At 43.0% G+C, this 22,445-nt stretch overlaps 1 protein-coding gene across 1 annotated transcript in view; it reads left to right on the plus strand.

The window, feature by feature from the left end:
• The window catches only part of rpap1 (RNA polymerase II associated protein 1), a 31,796-nt gene that overhangs the window by 3,633 nt on the left and 5,718 nt on the right, over positions 1-22,445 (plus strand). Inside the window, exons 5-25 of the mRNA XM_047345480.1 lie at positions 3,214-3,370; positions 3,482-3,628; positions 3,767-3,988; positions 4,687-4,802; positions 5,233-5,331; positions 5,447-5,548; positions 5,624-5,791; positions 5,938-6,114; positions 6,201-6,335; positions 6,412-6,582; positions 7,508-7,665; positions 8,200-8,370; positions 8,457-8,652; positions 9,956-10,065; positions 10,229-10,424; positions 10,582-10,728; positions 10,893-11,035; positions 15,546-15,972; positions 19,949-20,067; positions 20,150-20,381; positions 20,466-20,642. Of these exons, the coding sequence (XP_047201436.1) occupies positions 3,214-3,370; positions 3,482-3,628; positions 3,767-3,988; positions 4,687-4,802; positions 5,233-5,331; positions 5,447-5,548; positions 5,624-5,791; positions 5,938-6,114; positions 6,201-6,335; positions 6,412-6,582; positions 7,508-7,665; positions 8,200-8,370; positions 8,457-8,652; positions 9,956-10,065; positions 10,229-10,424; positions 10,582-10,728; positions 10,893-11,035; positions 15,546-15,972; positions 19,949-20,067; positions 20,150-20,381; positions 20,466-20,642 (3,570 nt within the window). The remainder of the gene's footprint in view (positions 1-3,213; positions 3,371-3,481; positions 3,629-3,766; positions 3,989-4,686; positions 4,803-5,232; positions 5,332-5,446; positions 5,549-5,623; positions 5,792-5,937; positions 6,115-6,200; positions 6,336-6,411; positions 6,583-7,507; positions 7,666-8,199; positions 8,371-8,456; positions 8,653-9,955; positions 10,066-10,228; positions 10,425-10,581; positions 10,729-10,892; positions 11,036-15,545; positions 15,973-19,948; positions 20,068-20,149; positions 20,382-20,465; positions 20,643-22,445) is intronic.

Consider the following 22,445-nt stretch of genomic DNA (forward strand, 5'->3'; position numbering starts at 1 on the left):
TTGCACCATTGAAACCGACGTTTGGCATTGGCATGAGTGACCAAAGGTTTGGCTATAGCAGCCCGGCCGTGTATATTGACCCTGTGGAGCTCCTGACGGACAGTTCTGGTGGAAACAGGAGAGTTGAGGTGCACATTTAATTCTGCCGTGATCTGGGCAGCCGTGGTTTTATGTTTTATGGATACAATCCGGGTTAGCACCAGAACATCCCTTTCAGACAGCTTCCTCTTGCGTCCACAGTTAATCCTGTTGGATGTGCTTCGTCCTTCTTGGTGGTATGCTGACATTACCCTGGATATCGTGGCTCTTGATGCATCACAAAGACTTGCTGTCTTGGTCACAGATGCGCCAGCAAGACGTGCACCAACAATTTGTCCTCTTTTGAACTCTGGTATGTCACCCATAATGTTGTGTGCATTTCAATATTTTGAGCAAAACTGTGCTCTTACCCTGCTAATTGAACCTTCACACTCTGCTCTTACTGGTGCAATGTGCAATCAATGAAGACTGGCTACCAGGCTGGTCCAATTTAGCCTTGAAACCTCCCACACTAAAATGACAGGTGTTTCAGTTTCATTGTCCAACCCCTGTATATATATATATATATATATTTATATATATATATATATATATATATATATATTTATATATTTATATATATATATATATATATAAATATATAGATATATCTATGTACATATAGATATAGATATATGTATATAATTTTGTTGTAGTATTTATTGGTTTTTAAATTATTTCTCAATAAGTTTACTGCTTGGTGGATGAAACACAAATTAAATGTTGATAAAGAAAAATCAAATTGTGTCAATGCATTTACTAAAAGTCAACAAATACCATAACGTAAATGATTTGGAAAATAGGATCATTGTGAGTCCAGTGAAAACTAGACTTCCAGATTTTCTTACAAACAAGAGCCTTAAAAGTGTGACCTGCATTTATATTCAGCCCCCTTGAATCAACATTCTGTAGAGCCACCATACACTGCAGTTATGATTGCAAGTCTCTGGGGTCTGTCTCTACCAGCTTTGGACATCTACAGCCTAAAATGTCAGCCCATTCTTCTTAGGAGAATAGCTCAGGCTGTCAGATTGGATGGAGACCATATGTGAACATCAGTTTTATATCTTGCTACACATTCCCAATTGGATTTAGGTATGGACATTGACTGGGCCATTCTAACACATGAATTAGCTGTGATTTCAACCATTCTATTGTAGTTCTGGCTGGATTTTTGGGTCGCTGTCCTAATAAAAGGTGAACCTCCGCCCTGGTCTCAAGTCTTCTTCAGCCTCTACCAGGATCTTCTAGGATTGTTCTGTATTTAGCTTCATCCATTTCCCATCAACTCTGAGCATCTTCCTTGTCCCTTCTGGGGAAAGGCATCCTGACAGTATGATGCTCCCAACACCATGTTTCAATGTTCACATGGTGTCGTTAGAATGATGTGCAGTGCTAGCTAGAGTGTTTCTTCTAATTTACAATAATGCAATACTTTGTGTTGGACTTTCACATAAAATCTTAATGAAATACCTTTAAGTTTTTGGTGAATTGACAAAATGTTTAGAAGCTATTTTGATCTAATTAGTTTTTGCAAGGCACTGTTCCTCAAATGAAAATAACCAGTTACATGAGTCTGAGATATACAGTGGCTTGTAAAAGTATTCATACCCTTTGAACTTTTCCACGTGTTGTCACATTACAACCACAAACAAATATATTTTATCGGAATTTAATGTGAAAGACCAAAACAAGGTGGTATACATTTGTGAAGTGGAAAGAAAATTATACTTTATTTAAAACATTTTATACAAATATAAAACTGAAAAGTGCAGTGTGCAACCAATTGCCTTCAGAAGTTGCCTGATGATTGCTAATGACTAAATATAATCCACCTCTAATCTCAGTACAAATACAGCTCCTCTGTGACGGCCTTAGAGGTTGGTTAAGAGAATATTGGGGAGCAAACAGCCTAATGAAGTCCAAGGAACACACCAGTCAGGTCAGGGATAAAGTTGTGGAGATGTCTAAAAAGATTTCATCTCACGGAGCACTGTTCAATCCATCATCCGGAAATAGAAAGAGTATGACACAACTGTAAACCTACCAAGACAAGGCCGTCCACCTAAACTTACAGGACGAACAAAGAGAGCACTGATCAGAGATGCAGCCAAGAGGTCCAAGGTGACTCTGGATGAACTGCAGAGATCCACAGCTCAGGTGAGGGAATCTGTACCCACAGGACAACTGTTAGTCGTGCACTGCACAAATGTGGTCTTTATGGAAGAGTGGCAAGAAGAAAGTCATTGTTAAAAGAAACCAATAAGAAGTCCTGTTTGCAGTTTTCCAGAAGCCATGTTGGAGACACAGCAAACATGTAGAAGAAGGTGCTTTGGTCAGACAAGACCAAAATGTAACTTATTGGCCTAAATACAAAACATTGCATATCACACTAAACACACCATCCCCACTGTAAAATATGGCAGTGGCAGCATCATGCTCTGGTGGTGCTTCTCTATAGCAGGGACAGGGAAGGTGGTCAGAGCTGATGGGAGGATGGATGGTGCCAAATACAGAGCGATCTTGGAAGAAAACCTGTTGGAGTCTGCAAAAGACTTGAGACTGGGGCGGAGGTTCACCTTCTAGCAGAACAACGACCCTAAACATAAAGCCAGGGCTACAATGGAATGGTTTAAAACCAAACATATTCATGTGTTAGAAAGGCCCAGTCAAAGTCCAGACCTAAACTCAATCGAGAATTTGTGGCAAGATCTGAAAACTGCTGTTTACAAACGCTCTCCTAATCTGACTGAGCGTGAGCTGTTTTGCAAAGAAGAATGGGCAAAAATTTCAGTCACTAGATGTGCAAAGCTGGTAGAGACAAACCTTTGAAGACTTGCAGCTGCAATTGCAGCAGAAGATTGTTCCACAAAGTATTGACTCATGGCGGTGAATACTTTGACACAATGACCTTTTCAGTTTTTTTTTTTGTAAAATATTATATTCTTTCCACTTCACAATTGTATACCACCTTGTTTTGGTCTTTCACATAAAATTCCAATAAAATATGTTTGTCCCATGTTTCTATTTATGTTTGTGGTTATAATGTGACAATATGTGGAAAGGTCCAAGGGGTATGAATACTTTTACAAGCCACTGTAAAATGATTATGGTAATATTCTAATGGACCTACAGGTACCATCTTCATCATTCAAAGGGAAGAGGAGCATTTTTGCTCGTCAGATTGCAGCTCAGAGACTAAAAGAAGACAAAACACTGAAACCATCTTCAGCTGAAGCTCCTCAGAAGCCTGAACCCGTAGAACGGATCCTCCCTGTTGACGCTGGTGATTGTGAGTAGCATTAAAATGTACACCTCTTTAAAAGCTGCTTATTTAAGAAAAAACAGTTCACTCAATTTCTCCTCTCTACTCTTTTAATACTATAAATACCTTTGGACTCAGGTGCTAGGTTGGTGTCCGGTGACGGCCTTCAGGGCCCAGACAGTTCAGGAGAGACCCTGAGGATCCACAGGGAGAACCAGGCGAAGCTCCAAGCAATGTCTAAATCTGAGATTCTGGAGGAGCAAAAAAAGCTTTTATCCCAGCTCGGTGAGAACTAAAATGAACTTGAAGTTAAAATAATGTTTTTCCTGTATTTTTCCTTGTATTTCCAAAACAACTACATGAAACAGATTTGATTGTTTTTGTTCCACGTTTGTGCAACACATGATTTAATGTCCTTCCCAGATCCCAGACTGGTGGAGTTTATCAGATCACGTAAATCTGAGAGTGCTCTGTCGCCTAGTTCCCCATCTGAGGACACAGCAGCAGATAGATGCAGCACAGAAGATCCTCCTGTTGAACGTGCAGAGAGCAGAGAGTCCCACAGTGCTGCTGTGTTGTGCCAGACTCCAGAGGAGGTGGAGATGGAGGAGGAAAAGGAGGTGAAACCACCACCACCTTTGACTGGTAAGATATTTCAGTTAAACGATTTAATCTCTACCTTTATTGAGGTCCAAAAGTACCGCAATTCAATACACGCAAAAATCTGACGGTTGGTTATTTAATTGTGCATTTAATACATTATTGAGACATTTTAATTATTACAGATGCATCAGATTTTTTTTAATCAACACATAAATAAATATTTATTTAAAATTTCAATTTAGTTTATAAGATAACATGTCTCCCAATTTACAAGCTCAACAAAGTACAAATAAATGCAGAAAATCTGAAAAACAATATAAATACCCTTACCACTAAATAAAGTGAATATAAAATAAGAGTAATAAATTATAAATACATCAATCAACATCAAATTTAAATAACCACACTGTTTGCACACGATAACTCTATACATAAGCCACATTTACACTATGCAATAATTATATGCAAAAACTAAATAAAATAACTATAAAAGTCCTATTAAATACCTACATACAACTATGTACAAAACTAGGCACAAAAAAGACATTTTACAGACCTCTAGTGGTGCTTTTTGTTACTGCATCCAGTAGAGTGATAAACTATGCCACTAGTCAACCTCACCTCTCCTGCTTCAGCTGCACTTTACTAGATTTGAGACATCTTTTATCTTCAAAATATTATTTTATAAACCCTGTACTGTTTGTTTCATGTTCATTGAGTGTTAATATGTATGAATTCAGAGGAGGATCTCCCAGTGAAGCCCCAGAAGGAATGGGTTCACATGGATACCTTGGAGCCAGAGAAGTTGGAGTGGATCAGAGACTTGCCTTCACCCAGAAAGAAAGGAACCAAAAAGGTAATAGGTGACCTCAGCTGAACAGTGCCACTTTATTTTTATTGCTGCTTTTATCGGTTAAGAATTAAGAGTCATGTTATTTCTATATCATTATTAAATATTGCAATGATTGTTTCAGTTGTGATAAATCTACATTTTCCTTACTCCTCACTTTCCAATCAGTCATTATGATGCATGCAACACGCTCTGTGACCTTTGACATGTTTGGCATTATGATTTGTTTCAACTGTGGGGGTCCACTGCAGGCTGAATGTATTGTTTGCATGCAAACTGTGAATTTTTTTAATGAAACAGCCAGCAAATATTTATTTCTGAACAGTTCTTTGCAATATTGATATTGCAGAGACTAATATTTTGACAGCAATATTTTGCTACTCACAAATGTGTGTGTTAATCAACATGCTATATGGCTTCTGCTGTGTCCTAAAAGGCCATGCAGGCTCGTTTTGATTTCGCGGGGACCTTAATTCCTCCCTCAGAAGATCTGCCGACCCACTTAGGCCTGCACCACCATGGAGAGGAGCCTGAGGTCTGTTGCATTAAATGCATAAGATGACCTGTTGTCCGTCTTTGCCTATGAGTCAGTTGAAATACTAGTTAAGAAAACAATGACATCTTGTTCTGGTTTCACACTCTTTCCCCAGAGAGCTGGTTACTCCCTGCAGGAACTGTTCCTGCTGTCTCGGAGTCAGCTTATCCAGCAAAGAAGTCTGGCTCTCAACACTCTCGCCTGCATCCTCACAAAAGTACACAAACCTGCACACACAGTGTCATGCATACCTACAGAGATCCCTGCAGAGACTCACTCTTTAATCTTACAGGCACGAGCTGGAGAGTACCAGACAATTCTGAGAGGCAGTGTCACATCCAGTCTGCTTGATGCAGGCCTGCTCTTCCTGCTCCGCTTTGCACTGGACGATAGCATTGAAGGAGTGATGTCTGCTGCTGTGCATGCACTTAAAGCGCTCCTTGTGTGCGCAGAAGATGAAGTAAGATTTAATTATGAGTCAGTAATTACTGCAAACATTGTCCTCACTCTGTCTTCATTGATTTTTCAGTCAAAACACAGTTGGTCATACTGAATACATTTTTTTTGCAGTGCTTCTGTACAGAAATGTTTTTTGGTTTGTTTCAGGAGTGCTTGGACTGCACCTTTTCCTGGTTTCGTGGCCTAGCGTCCTTCCCACTGCTGCCATCCGCACAGGAGGAAGATGAAGAGGATGAAGGGCTGAATGAAAGCATGAAGGAGACAGCCATGGAAAAAGAAGAAAGGAAGAGTGATTATGATGTTGCCAGGCAGGATGTTGTTAAGGTAACAATCAGCGGTGTTTACTGTTTGCATATTTGTAACATTTTTATGTTCTGCAGATAGAAACCGAACACTGGTCCTTGTTTTAGGGTCTGCTGAAGATGAAGCTGCTTCCCAGGCTGCGCTACGTTCTCGAGGTAGTCCGACCATCCCCTCGCGTGGTTGAGGACGTCCTGCACATCCTGACACGTGTCGCCCGGCACTCCTCATCATCTGCCACCCAGGTAAGATGCACATGGGCAGCTTAACAGAGTCAAACATGGGACAGCTGGATGACTCTGTGCTGCATTTCACACTCAGGTGTTGGACTGTCCTCGTCTGATGGAGACTGTATCGTCTGAGTTTCTTCCCACTTCCTGGAAGTCCCCTTCATCACTCAGTCTTCTGTCTGCTTATGGACACCCTGTGGCCAACGCCATGAAGCTCATGAGGGTTTTGGCGACCTCTGGGAGACATGCGTGTGCCAGACTGGTAAACGTGCAATGTGTTGCATAGGTGGTCATGGTGGACATGATAAAACTGCATCTATGTTTAGATATTTACATACCCAGCAGCATGATGGGACAAACCATCCTCCCTTGGAGCATATCATGTAGTTTCTTTCTGGATTTTGAAATTCTGATGAATTGAGTAGATTCCAGTTAATGGGTCCAACAAACTAAATCTATCTGCATGTAGACTAACTGTGTAAAGCAGTAATTTGTGTGTATGTTTTAATAAGTATATTTGAATGTTTGGTTCAGATCTTGCTTGGCAAAACTGTGACTCTTTTGTGTCTTTTGGCAGTTATAAATGTGACTGAACATAAATCACATGCGAGGTTCCTCAAGGCTCTGTTCTCGGGGCCACATTTTCTACATGCTCCACTAAATCAGGTTATAGAAAACTAAAACATCTCCTACCATACGTACACTGGTGACACACAACGTTTAATTTCAGTGTCACCACATGACCAGTAAGTGAATCCATAATATCATAGAAAGGACTGGTCAGAAGTTTTTCCCTCGTAGTAAAGATAAAACAGAAGTCATTGTTTTTGGTCCCTTGTTTATTTGTCTTCTCCCGGGCAGCATTTCACGTCTGTACTCCTCAGCTCTGGACACACCTACCTGTTTAAATCAAGACTAAAAACATTTTCTGCTGCAGCTTTCCCATACATGTCGGATTACCTCATCAGTTCATTTTTTTATTATGCTTTTGCTTTTCTTTGTTTTAAATTAGAATTTTAATGTTTCCCTTCTTATGTGACTTTTAATGATTTCTTTAATTCTTTTATTTTTGTTTTATGTCCTTAATGTGGGTTACCTGTGAAGCATCTTCACTGACCTTGTGTAGGAATTGTGCAAACAAGCCTGCCGTGATTTTAAAAGTGTTTCTCCTGCTCTTGCTGCCCCAGTTGAACTCACTGGGAGTCCGGGAACGCTTGTCCTGCCTCCTGAGTGCCGAGCTCAATGAGCTGCTGATGGACCCCAACGAGGCCCTCAGGATCACCACTGAGGCCTACAGGCTGTGGGCTGTAGCAGCTGGCTATGGACAGGCCTGCCAACTGTACATGTAAGTTAACTTGTGTCAGTAGTGCCGATTTGAAGTAGAAGTCTGTTTTTTTCTGTGTGTTTCCTGAAGATGCAGTGGAAAAATACAGTAATATGAGAGATAACCACAGAGTAGAGAACTAAAACAAATAATATTCTATGGGAAACCTGTTGCAGAACATTTAGCTTCTCACAATAGTTTGTTGGTATCTTGGCCCTTTCCTCCAGGCTTTGTAGGGCATCTTACTCACACCTTTTTGGCTCTGCCCACAAATATAGCTTTGTGATAGCCGCTCCAAATGTTGTCCTTAAGCCACGTTGCAACTGCAGAACTTCAGACTATTTGTTTTTCTGATGGGAGTGCTCTCTCCTCTAATCTCTTCTGCTCCAAATAATGCTGGGGTGTGGACATTTTGTTGAGTTTAGAGTGACTTTATAGAAGTTACAAAGCGTAATCGCTGTGACAGAATCATTGGGTAGAGTGTTTTTGCTGAACATCATGGCTTTTATTTTATGTGACAAGACGTAGGTCAGTTATTTTCTGTTGTGTTCCCAGAGACCTGTACCCAGCCTTGGTGAGGACGCTGCAGGCTGTTCACAGCACGCTGTCAGCACCAGATTCTCTGTTGTCTCTGCAGCTGCACCGTCTCTCAGCTCTGCTTTCTCTGCTCACACAAGTCACACACACCGCTGGCTGCCATCAGGAGCTCCAGTCCGGCATGGTCAGGTACTGAGGAGGGACATGGTGACTATACTATTCTTGTTTGATGAATGTCCCACATCTGCATGCTGCTTTCTCTGTTGTTACCACAGAGCTCAAGGAGAGGAATGTCCCCCTCCACCTCCTGTGTCCTGGGGTCATGTTGCTGGTTTGCAGCCGCTCTTGTTGGGACATTTGAAGGGTGCAGTCAAATGCCTTGATGATCCAGTTCAGAAAGACAGCGTCCTGACTCTAATACCTGCTTATCTAGTCTATCTACAAGCTTACTACCATCATCTCACCAGACAGGTATTCCTATGTGGTTACTGTGTAAAGTTGTGCTGGTTGGAAGTTTACATCCACTCATCATCGGCATGAGTATCATGTTAAATTTGGGTTTTTAATGATTTATTTGAGCGTTTCTTTTTCCATGGTCAAACTGCTGTACAACATACAACTTCAATGATTTTTAGAAACAAGAATTAGGTGCACGTTTAAATTCATAGTGGCTTTTTCTCTAATCCACACCGGCTATACAGGCTCAAATATGGAAATACTGTATAGCTCCCCTAATATTTGGTTAAAGGTTTCCTAGCAAGTTGCACCATAACCAGATTCTTGGACTGGATTTTTTTCAACCCCAGACTTTAAAACTAGTTCATAATTGTCTAAGCCTCTTTGGCCACTCCAAGACTGTTGGGATTTATATATGGATTCCTGTTTGCACAACCAGCTGTGTCCAAGTATCAACTGTCTGACCCAAACTGGCCCCTTAGATTAAAGGAAACTGTTGGGACTGTCAGGAACCACCAAGGCTCAAGACTGTGAGGAACCAATGAAACCAGTTTAAATTCAACATGGGCTGAGAGAAGGCTGACCAGGAAATAAATGAATGCTGTAAAGATGTAATCTTGAAGTCAAACTGAAATTTGCAGCTGCACACATAAACAACTCAAAGGTTTTATTGGCAGACGAGACAAAGATGGAGTTATTTGGCCACAGTGACAAGAAGTATGTTTGGAGAAGCCAATGTGAGGTTTTCAAACCTAAGAACACTGTCAGGCATGGTGGTGGTACCATCATTCTGAGGGACTGTTTCACTGCTTAATCAGGTAGGAGTACCTCCAAAAATATTCAGCTTGCATCACTTCAACAATTAGAGGGTTGAAACATTTGTTCCCAAACGCACGTCCATGCTGGTTATTAAAGGGTTAAAGCAGGCTAACACTGAGCCTCTGCGTGGCCCCTGAACTCAACCATGTTAAAATCGGTGGATCTTGCTTAAAAGCCAGATTTGTACCAATAACCCAACTAATTTAACTGAACTCTTTATGTGTTTAAAAAGCATGTGGTAGAGGGTCAACCTCCTGAAGGACATTATAGGTGTATGTATATATTTGAACCTGTATAATTCTGACTGTGTAGATGTGAAGAAATCCACAATAAATTCAAAATCAATTCTTGTTCATCAAAAGCCAAACATTAATCTGACCTCAGTGTGAAGATCAGTGAATGTAAACATATCACTGGATCTGTGTTACGGACTCCAAAGCTGCGGATATTTGGATGTGGAAATATCAGTTACGTCAGGAACTGTTTTTATTTTCCACAGACCTGCTTCAGGCCAGTGGAGACTCTACAGGACCTGGAGCTTCTGACGTCGGAGGTTCTCCTCCCTCTCATGTGTCACAGCGTGGTGCAAGGCCAAATAAAGAATCTCAGGTTAATTGGATTCCCTGATAAGCAGAACTCTCTAATGTGCTTGTTGTGCGTATAGCAAACATAGAAAGGGTTTATTTTTATCATTTTTTCCTCAGAAAATTTGTTAATTCATTTTTTTTTTTTATTCAACTTGAGCTACACCCGCTGCCTCTGTTTACTTCAGGTCCTCCTCGGTTGTGTGTAATGTTGAGTCAAGTCCTCTGAGTCCAGAGACTACGCCCAACCTTCCTGGTTTGGCTTGTCCAGGATGGAGGGATCGTCCAGGACTGGTAGTTCCCAGCTGTCCTTTTCCTCTCCTGACTGGACTGGGACTCCTGTTTGAAACCATCACAGAGATCCATAAAGGTCTCAGTAGAAAGGTAGATCTATGTAAAAACAGTGTCAGTAATGTACTCTCAGAATGCAGTGTTAATATTACAGTACTGCTTAGTCTGGTTAATGTTTGCTGCATTTTGGGCAAAGCAAACCTCAGATTTAACAATGTTTTCAGCTCTGATCCACTCTTCACCTCTGTAGTTCGCAGCCCTCGTGCTGTCAGAGCCTGTGATTAGTTACCTGCACAGCTGCAGCCACGCCTCACCCACACTGTCCCACAGCGGGTCTTGGCTCCTTCGCCATGAACACCACGTCCTCTACCTGCTTCTCCGGCTGGCGCACAGACTGGTGAGTCTGGATTGGATTTAAACTCTATTCATGCTGAGCTGTAGAGTACAGTTACATTTACAGTGTCTGAAAATGCTGCTGTGGTTGTTTTACAAATCTGCAGAACAGTTTGCATATGAGATTCATATATTTGATGTATTTCTACGCTTTTTCACTTTCTTCAGGTTCCAATTGAGCCTGAAGTAGCCAAACATGCCTCATTGTACCACCAGGTGGCCCTGGTGCTTCTTCCCTGGTTACTTCCGGGCAGTGAATACTTGGCACATGAGCTGCTCTCCACTGTTATCTTCAGCAAGGACTTTTTATCGTAAGCAAAACCTTTAATTTTCTCAGTTTAAAGCTTCAAGAAGGGTCTAAATTATGCCGTTTTTATGAACCGAAGTAAAAGTAATTAAAGCATAATAATAATAATACAGTTTTACGACTAAAAGAGTCTCTGGGACAGAGTTTTAGATGTCTGGACCTTATTAAATAAAAGCAACCTTTTCCCTGTTTATTTGAGTCTTGGTTTCTCTGGTAGAATACCATTAGATGACCTTCTAGGTCTAGCTGGAACGTACCCATTGATCGTGTCACTGAGGTTTAGAGGTGAGGGCATAAACACATTTAAAAACAGATAAGAAAATCAAGGACAAAAAATCATTATACATTTTTTAATTTGTTCAGACTTGTAACTCAAGGCAGTTATATAAATTTCCATGTTTGAAATAGTTAAAATAGTAAGACAGAAAAAACGGCAAAGACCACAGTAGGAAATGACCTCTTCTGACAAAAACTGCAATTCTTAAAGCTAAAATTTCGTGCAGCATTCAGGTCGTACTTTCTGCTGTTATTGTAAAATAACCTTGAGGGCAAGATGTTTCTAACAGACGGACTGTTTGCAGGGTGAGGACATTTCTGTTTTCTCCACCTATGTTTACTTTCACGGAGCTCACCACATTTACTGCGTAGAGAATCTGTAGGTAAAGTCTTCAAAAGGTTTGCCCACCGCAAATCTGTTCGACATATTAATGCTAGGAATGTCTTGTTTTTGTAATGAAAACAATCCATTATCCGTTTACAGCCATAGAGTGTTACAGGCTTCAAGATGGTGAGCTAGATTTGGTACAGTGTTACCTTCCCGCAGCATTGGAAACAAATTATGCTGTTTGGAAAACAATGAAAAGACTGATTTTCATTTTTTATGTTTCACTTTCCAGATATTGTAGAAGCTTACCTTTAAAACTAGGTCTAAAAGCTAGAGGGAGCCGGTGTGGGAGTAAAGCGCTCGCTCCTTCCTGTGCCGACTAACATTCTGGCAGCGCTCTTCTGAACTTGTTGCAGGTTTGTGATGGATTACTCTGGAAGGCCAACATGTAGGGAACTACAATAATCATCTGCAGATGAAACTAAAGCTTTTTTAGTGTCAGTTTCACTAAGCATGCTCCAACCCTTTGTGTTAATGTGAAGGAAGTTAAAGCTGAGATCGCTGTCAAAAATGACTTCAAGGTTTTTGGCATCTCTTTCATCCATTACTGAAACAAGACTTCCAGATAGTGCTGGGCGATATGGAAAAAACCATATATCACAATACAGACTATTTTATATCACAATAATATATATCACGATATACCCCCAATTTCTCTGTTATTCTCTGAAAAATATGACAAAATAATATCATTGCTTATTTTTTTCCAACTTTGTAATGTATTGCACCGACTACGCCAAAACAAATTCCTTGTATGTCCAAAAACGTACTTGGCAATAAAGCTTTTCTGATTCTGATTCTGATTCTGATTATTTTAAAGTGACATTTTACGGAGCCCGTGAGGGGACATGGGGACAAAAGTTGTTAATCGCTTTGATAAAGCTGTGCATTTTGGAACAGCAGCACAGATGACAAACTGCTCACAAAACAAACAGCATTGATATGGCATTAATATGGTTTATTTGTCATATGCAGGTTAACATGCAGTCAACAATGCGATTAAAGGCTTAGGATAAGAAGAACCGTTCAAATCACGATAAAAACAAAAGCACTAATGTCATGCAAAAGAAAGTACACATCACGCATCAGTAATAAGCAAATAAAGTGTCACAGATGTGGTTTCAAGCAGCATTATTGTCCAGAGTTCAGTAGTTTGACAGCTTGTGGATAAAAACTGTCTTTAAGTCTGATTGAAGATCCTTTTATTTAAGGCTGATTTCAAAATAAAACTCAATAAATCTCAAAAATGGGTGTAGTGTTTGTTTTATTTTTGCAGTTATCTGGTTTGGAAACTCTCCCACAACGAATCGCGACTGAACGCAAAAGTATTGCATGGGGACGCAAAAGAAAATAAATTCCCCCATGTCACCTCGCGGGCTCTGTAACATTTAACTGAACTGTCACAGATGAGAAAAATACATTTTAGTGCAGCAATATATGTGTATCAAATGACAACAGATGAGGTAGAGGTAGAGCTGCAGTAGCAGCTTCTTGAACCCAAAATGTATCCAAATCACAGACGTACCCCACATTTTTGGTAAAAGAGCTTCTTCTTGGGCTGCCTCCGTACCTGTCTCTGTTTGTTGCAACCCCGGGTATGAGACTTCAGCCTCTGGCGCCTCCATCTTTCAGCACTCATGAGTTAAATAATGTAAAGCCTGTCGCAAACCGGCGTGTGAGTCACATAATGTAAAGCAGCGTCATGTCGCAAAACCACAAGACGGAGCTTCTTTGCGAAAAAACCTATTTTTTATTCTTGTTTATCACATATATAAACTGGGTGTATGCAAAGTGACAACACTAATACATTAATCATAGCCTTCTTTATGAAATATTTGCTTGAATAATTGATAAAATTATGTTAGAAAGGATAGAAGAGAAGTAGCACAATAGACACTTTTCTATCATCCCCACGATATGCATTGTCTTATCGCCCAGCACTACTTCCAAAGACAAAAGATTTCCAAAAACAAAAATCTCAGTATGGTCTTAAACTGCAACAAATTCTGACACGTCCACATTTATATCATCTATGCCGTAAAGCAAAGACCTCAATAGTCTGGGAACATGAGGAGATTAAGATAAATATATCAGCACATTATCTGCATATTGGTGAAACTGATTTGTGTTTGTCAGAAGATTTCATCTACCAGAAAGAACATCTAGAACGGGAGTTGGTTGATAATACGAAGGCTCCTAAACAGTCTTAAAAACTATGAGATGATTCCCAGCCTGGATAAGTATACAAAAATGGAAATTATTCTTTGCTGGTTTTGGTTTTTGACAGAACCCACAGATACTGTAAATGCACATCTGTTTGAAAATGTCATTGAAAGAAATTTCACAGGTTTTTTTGGGGCTCAGTTTTAAACAGGTTCTTTAACCGAGTATTTTTCAGATGCCGAGAGACATTCCTTCCACTCCTTCAATTGTTTTGTAATTTTACAAACAGATGACAAAAAAGTTAAACAGCTCTGCTGAGTAATGTTTCATCCTTTGTGGAACAACAAAATTATAAAACCCACTTTGGAAAATGTGATGTGCTCGAATGTCCCGAATGTTTTAAAACCGCTGTAAAAAAATATATATCTAGGAATAGAGAAGTAAGGACATAAATAATAAACTCTAAATATATATATTTTTTTGCTGCTGGCAACAGCAATAAGTGGATCTGAGCAAAATAGTTCAAGATGCCGTGTTGACAATCAAAACGCTGTATTAACTTCTTGAGCTGCACGGTGGTGCAGTTTGTAGCACTTTTTGTTTGCAGCTAAAAGGTCCATGGTTCGAATCCCAGCCTTTGGTCTTTCTGCATGGAGTTTTTTATGGTTCTCACCATGCATGTGTGGGTTGTCTCCAGCTTTCTCCCACTGTCCAAAACGTGACTTAATTAGTATCTCTAAATTGCCCAGTAAGGTAAGAGTGTGTGTGCATGGTTGGTTGTCCTGTGTGTCTCTGTGTTGCCCTGTGATGGACTGGTGATCTGTACAGGGTGTACCCCATGTTGTGCAGTTATGATTATTTGATTATGAATCTTTATTAAAAATTATAATTACAAATTGTAATTCATAATTTACAATTCCTAACTAAAATCATTCACAACAAATAGATATTAAAATGGTATTGTGATTATTGGGCTACTACCCCTCATTAATAACTATAATTGATTATTATTAATCCCAACCCATAGTTGGGATTAATAATCTATAATTATTAACCAACATCAGCTTGATGGCTAATGAGAGTCGGATACCTGTGACAAAGCTGTAAAATTAGCTTGGATTCATTTATGTTTTCCTTGTTTAATGAAGCTTCTTTGATAAATGTGTCTATCACGATTATCTCATAAAAATGCCATGTAACAGGGTTATTTGTTATATTTATGAGGAAGCTAATAGCATATCTTCACCTAGAGACTCAGATGTGAAAATAATGATCAGATGTTGCAGCTTATTAATGTGGGAGGAGCCACAGATCAGAGGCCAAATGAACCCACCACCAGACTCTTGCCTGTCGGTTAAAGTGACAGCAGCAGTTTAGACTTGTGTGGGAAATGTTTTATAATTAAGTTGTCCCGATCAGCAGTTCTCAAGGTTTTCTGATGGTTTATGAGTGACATTCTGCAGAAATATTTCTCTATATCTCTTTCATTACAAGAAGGAACCGATCCTTGGATGTAAAATATATGGAAATGAAGGGTATAACCAACGAATGGATGCAACTAGGTCCAAACCTGCCAGATTTTAGCTATAAAATGTTCTGTAAAGGAAGTAATTTAAAGATGATAATTTAGATAGATTACACATGTGTAAGCATGACTTTGGTTTATGTCTGTTTGTTTGCTTTGCAGGGAGGGACACAGCGGTGGACCAGAGGCTGTAGAACTTGGGGAACTGAAGCTTCACACCCAGCATCAAACATCACCGTCTCTTCAGACTGTTGGGGCCCTTCTGAGAGAAGCCTGCACCCAGCTGCCCTCCATACGAGGCTGCTACCTCACTCACCTGGCCTACCTGGAACAGTCTGTGCTCGTATCCCGAGACGTTTTCCTGGGGCGCAACCCATGGATCAATTCCCATCTCCTCCCAGAGCTCACCGGCCCCACACTGCCGTCCGACTGGCCTTTCATCCCGCTGATCAGCCTGTACGAGTGGACCGGGGTGTCTGAAGGTGGAGGGTTGGCGGTGGAGGAGCTGCCTCATGGATCTCTGCAGGGAGTGACCCATTGTCTGCAATGGTTGCTGTTGCTGGAGGTCTGGAGGGAAGAAGCTCTGAAGGTACTAGGCCAAAAGGATCTTTATATTGAAACTGAATTAAAAGGATTTAGACTGAGCTCAGCAAGTGCCCAAAAATGAGATAAACTACAGATAGTACATAGAACAAAGAACTAGCGTTGCTCCCACATTGTATCTTGTCTTTCCCTGTATGCAAGCCCTTTAAAAAATCCGTTTTACATAGACATAAACATGAGGAAATTAATTTGTGCTGCAGCAGGATGGGGTGCTACCTACTATGATGCAAGGATTTGACATTTTTTCCTATTTAAAGATTAACTGGGAATAGGAATTCAAGGAATCTCTCCTTGAACCACCACCTTAACGTGGTGGAGGGGTTTGAGTGCTCAAATGATCCTAGAGGCTATGTTGTCTGGGGCTTAAATGCCCCTGGTAGGGTCTCCCATGGCAAACAGGCTCTAGGTGATGGGTCAGACAAAGAGTGGTTCAAGAATCCCTCATGAGGACCAAAATATCGAGGCACGTGACGTCACCCGGTACGGCGGAGCCAGGGTCCCACCCTGGAGCCAGGCCTGGGGTCGGGACTCGTCGGAGAGCGCCTGGTGGCCGGGTTGCTCCTCGCGGGACCCGGCCGGGCCAAGCCCGAACGAGAGACGCGAGGCCAACCCCCAGTGGGCCCACCACCTGCAGGGGGAACCGTGAGGGACCGGTGCAAAGAGGATTGGGTGGCGGACGAAGGTGGCGGACGAAGGTGGAGACCTCAGCGGCCCGATCCCCGGATGCTTAGGCTGGCTCTAGGGACGTGGAATGTCACCTCGCTGGGGGGGAAGGAGCCTGAGCTTGTGCGGGAGGTCGAGAGATATCGACTAGAAATAGTCGGGCTCGCCTCCACGCACTGCGTGGGCTCTGGAACCCATCTCCTTGAGAGGGGTTGGACTCTGTTCTACTCTGGAGTGGCCCACGGGGAGAGGCGGCGGGCTGGTGTGGGTTTGCTTGTTGCCCCCCAGCTCAGCCGTCTCGTGTTGGGGTTTACCCCAGTGGATGAGAGGGTCGTATCCCTGCGCCTTCGGGTTGGGGAGAGGTCTCTGACTATCATTTCAGCCTACGGGCCGAGTGGTAGTGCAGAGTACCCTGCCTTCTTGGCGTCCCTGTCGGGGGTGCTGGATAGTGCCCCTCCCGGGGACTCCATTATTCTGCTGGGGGACTTCAACGCCCACGTGGGGAACGACAGTAACACCTGGACAGGCGTGATCGGGAGGAATGGCCTCCCCGATCTGAATCCGAGTGGTGTTTTGTTATTGGACTTCTGTGCTAGTCACAGATTGTCCATAACGAACACCATGTTCAAACATAAGGGTGTCCATCAGTGGACTTGGCACCAGGACACCCTAGGCAGGAGGTCGATGATCGACTTTGTTGTCGTATCATCAGATCTTCGGCCGCATATTTTGGACACTCGGGTGAAGAGAGGGACTGAGCCGTCCACTGATCATCACCTGGTGGTGAGTTGGATCCGCTGGAGGAGGAGAAAGCCGGACAGACTTGGCAGGCCCAAGCGCATAGTGAGGGTCTGCTGGGAACGTCTGGCGGAGCCCTCGGCCAGGGATGTATTCAACTCCCACCTCCGGGAGAGCTTCGACCAGATCCCGGGGGATGTTGGAGACATAGAGTCCGAGTGAACCATGTTCTCCGCATCTATTGTGGATGCTGCTGCCCGTAGCTGCGGCCGTAAGGTCAGCGGTGCCTGTCGCGGCGGCAATCCCAGAACCCGGTGGTGGACACCGGCAGTAAGGGATGCTGTTAAGCTGAAGAAGGAGTCCTATCGGCTGTGGTTGGCTTGTGGGACTCCTGAGGCGTCTGATGGGTACCATGAGGCCAAGCGTGCTGCGGCCCGGGCTGTGGCAGAGGCAAAAACATGGGCCTGGGAGGAGTTCGGTGAGGCCATGGAGAAGGACTACCGGTTGGCCTCGAAGCGATTCTGGCAAACCGTCCGTCGCCTCAGGAGGGGGAAGCAGTGCTTCGCCAACACTGTTTATAGTGGGGGCGGGATACTGCTGACCTCGACTGAGGACATTATCGGGCGGTGGAAGGAGTACTTCGAGGATCTCCTCAATCCTGCCATCACGCATTCCGTGGTGGAAACAGAGGCTGGGGACTCGGGGTTGGACTCTTTCATCACCCAGGCTGAAGTCACCGAGGTGGTTAAAACGCTCCGCGGTGGCAAGGCTTCGGGGGTGGATGAGATCCGCCCTGAGTACCTCAAGTCTCTGGATGTTGTAGGGCTGTCATGGTTGACACGTCTCTTCAACATTGCGTGGCGGTCGGGGACAGTGCCTCTGGACTGGCAGACTGGGGTGGTGGTCCCCCTTCATAAGAAGGGTGACCGGAGGGTGTGTTCCAACTACAGGGGGATCACACTCCTCAGCCTCCCTGGTAAGGCCTACGCCAGGGTATTGGAGAGGAGAGTCCGACCGATAGTCGAACCTCGGCTTCAGGAGGAGCAGTGTGGTTTTTGTCCCGGCCGTGGAACACTGGACCAACTCTATACCCTCTACAGGGTGCTCGAGTGTTCATGGGAGTTTTCCCAACCGGTTCACATGTGTTTTGTGGACCTGGAGAAGGCATTCGACTGTGTCCCTCGTGATGCCCTGTGGGGGGTGCTCCAGGAGTATGGAATCGGGGGCCCTTTACTAGGGGCCATCCGGTCCCTGTACGAGCGGAGCAGGAGTTTGGTCCGCATTGCCGGCACTAAGTCGGACCTGTTCCCAGTGCATGTTGGACTCCGGCAGGGCTGCCCTTTGTCACCGGTCCTGTTCATAACTTTTATGGACAGGATTTCTAGACGCAGCCAAGGGCCGGAGGGGGTCGGGTTTGGGGACCAGTGGATTTCGTCTCTTCTTTTTGCAGATGACGTGGTCCTGCTGGCCCCCTCTAGCCAAAACCTACAGCATGCGCTGTGGCGGTTCGCAGCCGAGTGTGAAGCGGCTGGGATGAGGATCAGCTCCTCCAAGTCCGAGGCCATGGTACTCGACCGGAAAAGGGTGGCTTGTCCTCTTCAGGTTGGAGGGGAGTTCCTGCCTCAAGTGGAGGAGTTTAAGTATCTCGGGGTCTTGTTCACGAGTGAGGGAAGAATGGAGCGGGAGATCGACAGACGGATCGGTGCGGCTGCCACAGTAATGGGGGTGCTGTGCCGGTCCGTTGTGGTGAAGAGAGAGCTGAGCCGAAAAGCAAAGCTCTCAATTTACTGGTCGGTCTACGTTCCTACCCTCACTTATGGCCATGAACTTTGGGTCATGACTGAAAGAACGAGATCCCGGATACAAGCGGCTGAAATGAGCTTCCTCCGTACGGTGGCCGGGCACTCCCTTAGAGATAGGGTGAGGAGCTCGGCCATCCGGGAGGGGCTCGGAGTAGAGCCGCTGCTCCTCCACATCGAGAGGAGCCAGTTGAGGTGGCTCGGGCATCTATACCGGATGCCTCCTGGATGCCTTCCTTGGGAGGTGTTCCAGGCACGTCCCACCGGGAGGAGGCCCAGGGGACGGCCCAGGACACGCTGGAGGGACTATGTCTCTCGGCTGGCCTGGGAACGCCTTGGGCTTCCCCTGGAGGAGCTGGAGGAGGTGTCTGGAGAGAGGGACGTCTGGGCGTCTCTGTTGAGTCTGCTGCCCCCGCGACCCGGTCCCGGATAAAGCGGAAGACGACGAGTACGAGTACGAGGAATTCATTATTCTGTGAGTGCCTTCAAGTGGTTAGATAATTATTAGCAAAAATAATCAGAAAGTAGGTCATGCTGTCAGTTTCACTTTCAGTTTTAAGTGTCCCACACACAAGTATCTATGTCAGCCTTAGTATATCTGATAAAATTTGTATTCAGAAGTTCCCCTGCATTGGGTTTGCTTCTTCTCCACCTGTACTTCGGCTTCCTCCCATAAAGCGGCAGTGTAATCCATGTAAAATTATTGGTTCGGTCCCCTTTTGTACATTGCTGATCAGTTTTGGTGCCTCTCTTTATCTTCAGGTCATCCTTCCTATTGCCAAACTCGCCCGCCTGTCCTGTGTCTTCCTCTGTTCCAGTGATCTGTTCCTGGAGAGACCTGTTCAGAGACTGACCTGGGCTCTGTTCCGAATGCTCACCAGGTGAAAACTTGGAAAACTTCCACACTATGAACCTAAAATAGGACAGAGATCTCTTAATAAACATTTATTTATTTGCTTTTAGGGAGTCCAGATTGGACTCTTTGGACCTGGATGTGCCTCCTCCAGGTCTTGCCTCCTTCCAAGACCTGTACACAGCCCTTTTGGACCAGTATGAAGCTGTGTCTTTTGGAGACAAGCTCTTTGGCTGTTGGGTTCTCTTGCCTCTGCAGAGGAGGTACAGCGCCTCCATGAGGCTGGCTGTTTTCGGAGAACATGTGGGAATGCTGAGATCCCTGGGTGTCACTCTGGAGCATGTAATGTCATCAGCTGCTTTTTAAATATGATATTAAAAAACCTTCTTCATAACCTGACTTAATGTTTTATCTCTTGATCTGAAGTTGTCCATCTCCGTCGAGCGGTTCACCTTGCCGCCTGAAGACTCTCTCCCTCTTCTTCGTCTGTACTTTCGCGCTTTGGTGATGGGAACCCTGAAGTTATCCTGGTGTCCCATCTTATATGTGGTTGCCTTGTCTCACATCAACTCCTTCATCTTCTCTCAGGATGCTGCGGTGCAGGTACAGCACTGTTTAGTCTCTTCATGAATAAATGTGGGATGAAATAAAAGGTAACATGTTAAAGTAGTGTCACCAGATGCTGTAGGGTTTAACTGGGTTATTTTTACAAGCCATAGTGAGGTGTCTAACAAAGAGTGAACTGTGTAATTACTGCTGCTGCAATGAATGAGACTGGATCAGGCCTCAGGGATTTTAAATGATGTCATCAAATTAAAAACTCACCAAGCACAACATTTAGATTAGTTTATGAGTTTTAATTTCCTTCCTTCTGTTGTTGGTAACAACTTCATTATCTCCTGACATTCAGGCCTTAACACTCAGCTGGTCTGCTGGATCGCTGCTTTATTTCAATTAATAAGTTTGGTAGGTTGTAGGTTCTCCAACAAGCATCAAAACGATTCTCAAATCAGACAGAAACATCATTCAAAAAATAAGTCAGAAAATTATTCACTTTAGAAATATGACTGTTTGTTTAAATGCGTTAAATAAATCCTTTCAAAGTATTAATGTTGTTACATTATTAAGTTATTAAACTGTTTATTGACAGTATACAGTAGATATTGATATTAAATTCTAATCAAAATATTTTTCTTAGTGCATTTAAATCTTAATTAAATTTTTTAAATATATTTAATTTAAATTATGTACCTAAAGTAGCACAGTTCATTTCCAAATTTTACCTATTTTTCTATATGATTTATCTAAAGTAAAGTTATTTACTTTTCGGCCATATTTTAAAATATACTCTTTTTTTTTTGTAACCATTTCAAAAAAAGGCTTTTAACTCATAAAAACACCTATAAGGCTCATGCAGACATCTTCCAACTAGCCACTTGCATTTGGCGCTAATTTGGGGCCATAGTTTGAACCCCCCCCCCCCCCCGATCGATAGAAGCAGCTTACGTGAAAACACGACTTCTCAAAGGAGAAAATATGATCTTGACAGATTTGCACAACATTTTAAGTCCGTGTTGGAGATTTCCCATGCTCTCAACATCAAGCAAAAGAACCGCCAGACTAAGCGGCGGGAATGAAACCAGATGCAAAACGAGCCGGTATTTTCCGAATATCCTTGCATAATTAAGCCTGGACCTGTTTTCACATGGACTGGACTCGGGTTTCGGTTTCTGGTGCATTTTTGATTTAAACCTGTTTGGTCTTCATTTAGTGAAGTGACTCACAGCCAGGGTCAAACTGGCATACGGGGCAACTGGGGAAATCCCCGGTGGACCGCTGGGTTAGGCATTTCTTGTTTTGTGAATGTTTAGTTTTTAATAACCACCTTTCACAGCTGTCAGTCATGATTCTGCACTCCCGTGATCTGAGGCCCCGCCCCCCACGCCAAAACAGGGCCAAAAGTTTGAAGCCGAAAAAAAAATCTGAAAGTTCGAAAAAAAAAACTTTCTGAAAAGTAGTTTTTTTTTTTCCAGTTTCACAGCAGTTCTTTTCAGTTGCAAAACTTTTTTCCAGTTTTCAAATTTTTTGGGGGGAGGTTCAAAATAATGTTTCAGGTTTAAATTTTTTTGTTTGAATAAACTTTTATTTTTCGGGTTAAAATTTATTTCGTTTGAATAAACTTTTATTTTTCAGGTTTAAATGTTTTTTGTTTGAACAAACTTTATGGCCCCAATTTAGCTCCATACTTGTAGTACTGAGATGTTCCACTAGAGGGCACCGATAAAAGCGCAGGATTTAATTCAGCAGGTTTTTGAACAAAGTAACAACTTTGTTAAATAGGTATAGGCCTCAGAAATACGTGTATCAACAATTATATATGGTTTGTTGTTACAGAGTTAAATGTTT

The sequence above is a fragment of the Girardinichthys multiradiatus genome, chromosome 19, assembly GCF_021462225.1.
Source record: "Girardinichthys multiradiatus isolate DD_20200921_A chromosome 19, DD_fGirMul_XY1, whole genome shotgun sequence".
NCBI classification, from domain to species: domain Eukaryota; kingdom Metazoa; phylum Chordata; class Actinopteri; order Cyprinodontiformes; family Goodeidae; genus Girardinichthys; species Girardinichthys multiradiatus.